Source organism: Meleagris gallopavo, unplaced genomic scaffold (genome assembly GCF_000146605.3).
Source record: "Meleagris gallopavo isolate NT-WF06-2002-E0010 breed Aviagen turkey brand Nicholas breeding stock unplaced genomic scaffold, Turkey_5.1 ChrUn_random_7180001847112, whole genome shotgun sequence".
Lineage (NCBI taxonomy): Eukaryota > Metazoa > Chordata > Aves > Galliformes > Phasianidae > Meleagris > Meleagris gallopavo.
Window position 1 is genome coordinate 1 of NW_011114864.1, and position 2,675 is coordinate 2,675.

The window sequence follows — 2,675 nt, forward strand, 5'->3', positions numbered from 1 at the left end:
AGGGGTATGGGGACAGATGTGGGACTAGGGGGGGTGAGGGGCTGGGGGGCATAGGGACAGAGCTGGGGATGGAGGGAACACGCAGAGCAGGGACTCACGGCACAAAGGGAACATCCAGATGGGAACAGCTCTATGGGATGGGATTGGGGGGGGGCACATGCAGAGGCGGGGGGGACCCGTGGCACAGGGTTTGGGGACACAGAGCTGCAGCGACGCGAGGTCCCACCTTGACCTCGTTGTAGAAGTACTTCTTGTCATCAGGGTAGAGCAGATCAGCAATGCCAAAGTCGGCCACCTGCGCCTGGCTGGGCGACTTGAGCAGCACGTTGCGCGCCGCCAGGTTGCGGTGCACCATGCGGTGCTCCTCCAGGTAATACATCCCCTGTGCGCGGGGCGGGGGTCAGCGTGGCAGGGCGGGGGGGCAACGGGAGGACCCTCCCACTGCCCCTGCCCGCGGCCCAGCCTCACCTTGGCCACCTGCACACACCAGTTGAGCAGCAGCTGCGGGCTGATGCTGCCGCGGTTCTTGCGCACGTAGTCGAGCAATGAGCCCAGCGGCAGCAGCTGCGTCACCAACTGCAGCTGGGGGCCGGGGCAGATGCCCAGCAGCCGTACGATGTAAGCGTGGTCCAGGCTGCCAATGGCCAACATGTGCTGGAGGGGAGGGGGGTCAGCCATCAGAGTCAGGAGAGCGGTGGGCAGCAGGGAGGGGGCACAGTGCCGGACTTACGTCGGTGACAGCGTGAAAGGACTGCTGCCCGCTCCAGTCCTGGATCACCTTGATGCTCACTGGGATCTTGATGGAGTCACCATCCGGGATCCAAATGCCCTGTGGGGAGGGGGATGAGATGGGGGCGGGATGCGAGTGCTGTGCCTGGCTCCACTGACCCCCCCCCACCACCGAGCTCCCCTCACCTTGTGCACGGTGCCAAACACGCCCGAGCCCAACACCTTCAGCCGCTTCAGCTCCGTCTCCTTGAAGATGCGGGCCAGCACCTTGTTGGCCTTCTCACTGGGGTCCAGCGGCTCCAGGCTCTGCAGGGGGAGTGGGGACAGAGACGAGGACAGAGAAAAGGAGGATAGGAAAAACGGAGTGGAAGCAGACAGGGATGAGGACGGGTGACGACGGATGGGGCAGCAGACACAGATGGGTGCAGGAGGGAATGGATGGAGGTGGGCACCCCCTGCCCGCTGGACCCCCCGCTCACCTCACCCCGCTCCAGGTAGCGCCGCATCGCCCGCTTCTTCTGGATCTTCTTGCCGCGCCAATAGAGCAGGGAGAGCAGGACGCAGGAGCAGGAGAGGAAGAGCCCCCCGACCACCAGCACCGCGATCACCGTGGGGGCTCTCCTGGGTGGGGGGACGGGGCTCAGCTCAGGTGCCACCGCCCCATGCATTGCCCACGGCTGTGCCCCACAGCAGGGAGACAGCATGGCCAGGAGGGGGGCACGTACAGGTGGGGAACAGCCCCAAGTGGCACAGCGTGGCACAACGGGGCCAAGGGATCCCCCAAGCCCCCTAGAGACCCCATACCTGGCACTGGGCAGTGCATCCCCCAGACAGTCCCGCAGCAACGGCCCTGTGCACCTGGGGAGGGGGGGAGCAGAGGGGGGTGAGCCACCACACACAGCCCCCCATTGCTCTGACTGCCTCCCATTCTCCTCCACTCCCCTCCATCACCCCCATTTCTTCCCACTGCCTCCATTTCTCCCCATTGCCCCCACCACATCCCATTCCCCCCACTGCCCCCATTCCCCCCGTTCCCCCACACACCCACGGGTGCAGTTCTCATGGCAGGGCCGACACTCCCGGCTGCTGTCTGGGTATTTGTAGATGGGGCCGCGCTCGCCCAGGATGCCCTCGGGGCAGCGCTCCACACAGTGGGGTCCATCACGATAATGGGCACAGCGGGTGCAGGTGTCAGCGCCCTGTGGGGCAGGGGGGGTTGAGCACCCAGGGATGTCCCTGCTGTCCCCCCACCCCCCTCCATGCCATACTGAGCCGTTGCAGGTGATGCCGCCCTCCACGCGCTCGCATTCCGGGTGGCACTCGAAGCATTCGGTCCCTTCTGCGAACTCCCGTGTCTCGCTGTGGGATGGGGTGGGGGTCAGCACTGAGAATCCCCCAGGGGACGCCCCACCCTATGGAGTCTGTCCCACCCAATGCTTTTTATGGGGTCCATCACAACCCAATGCCACCCATGGGGTCCATCCAATCCCAGTGCCCTTCATCGGGTTGATCCCATTCCAGTCCCCCCAAAGGGTCCATCCCACCCTGATGCCCTTCATAGAATCAGTACCACCCTGATGCCCCCCGTGGGGTCCACCACATCCCTGTGCTCTCCACGGACGCCATCTGATCCCAATGCCCCCTATGGCCTCCATCACACCCCAATGACCCCCACGGAGTCCATCACACCCCTATGGCCTCCATCACACCCCAATGCCCCCTACATGGTCCATCACACCCACCATCCCAAAGGTCCCACCGCCCCCCATCCCCCCTCACCCCTGGGTGAAGCTGCAGGACTCCACGCAGACCCCACGCCGGCTGTAGTGCCGGCAGGACAGGCACTGCGCAGGGCCGGGCCCCCAGCAGCCATCAGCAGAGCACAGCGGGTCGCACACCTTCCCCTCTTGCTCTGCAGGAACGGGGGCGGGGAAGGGGGGTCAGCA

The 2,675-nt window shown here is 65.3% G+C and overlaps 1 protein-coding gene across 1 annotated transcript; it reads right to left on the reverse strand.

Annotated features, from left to right (window-relative positions):
• Nucleotides 1-115: 115 nt before the first annotated feature.
• LOC100546071 (receptor tyrosine-protein kinase erbB-3-like) lies at nucleotides 116-2,654 on the reverse strand. Its single transcript, XM_010726637.2, has 9 exons — nucleotides 2,509-2,654; nucleotides 1,998-2,088; nucleotides 1,774-1,928; nucleotides 1,534-1,587; nucleotides 1,209-1,350; nucleotides 916-1,035; nucleotides 731-829; nucleotides 469-654; nucleotides 116-382 (listed from the first exon to the last, which is right to left on the reverse strand). Exons 5-9 carry the CDS (start codon nucleotides 1,233-1,235, stop codon nucleotides 131-133), a joined length of 684 nt encoding a protein of 227 aa, XP_010724939.1. The 5' UTR covers nucleotides 1,236-1,350; nucleotides 1,534-1,587; nucleotides 1,774-1,928; nucleotides 1,998-2,088; nucleotides 2,509-2,654; the 3' UTR covers nucleotides 116-130.
• Between the last annotated feature and the right edge of the window lie 21 nt (nucleotides 2,655-2,675).

What these genes read in the sequence shown, in the direction of transcription:
- LOC100546071 (XM_010726637.2), bottom strand. Translation starts at nt 1,235, where the DNA reads ATGCGGCGCTACCTGGAGCGGGGTGAG. An exon ending in GCTACCTGGAGCGGGGTGAG is followed by an intron (nt 1,036 to 1,208) that starts GTGAGCGGGGGG and finishes CTCCCCCTGCAG; the next exon opens with AGCCTGGAGCCGCTGGACCC. An exon ending in TGTTTGGCACCGTGCACAAG is followed by an intron (nt 830 to 915) that starts GTGAGGGGAGCT and finishes CCCTCCCCACAG; the next exon opens with GGCATTTGGATCCCGGATGG.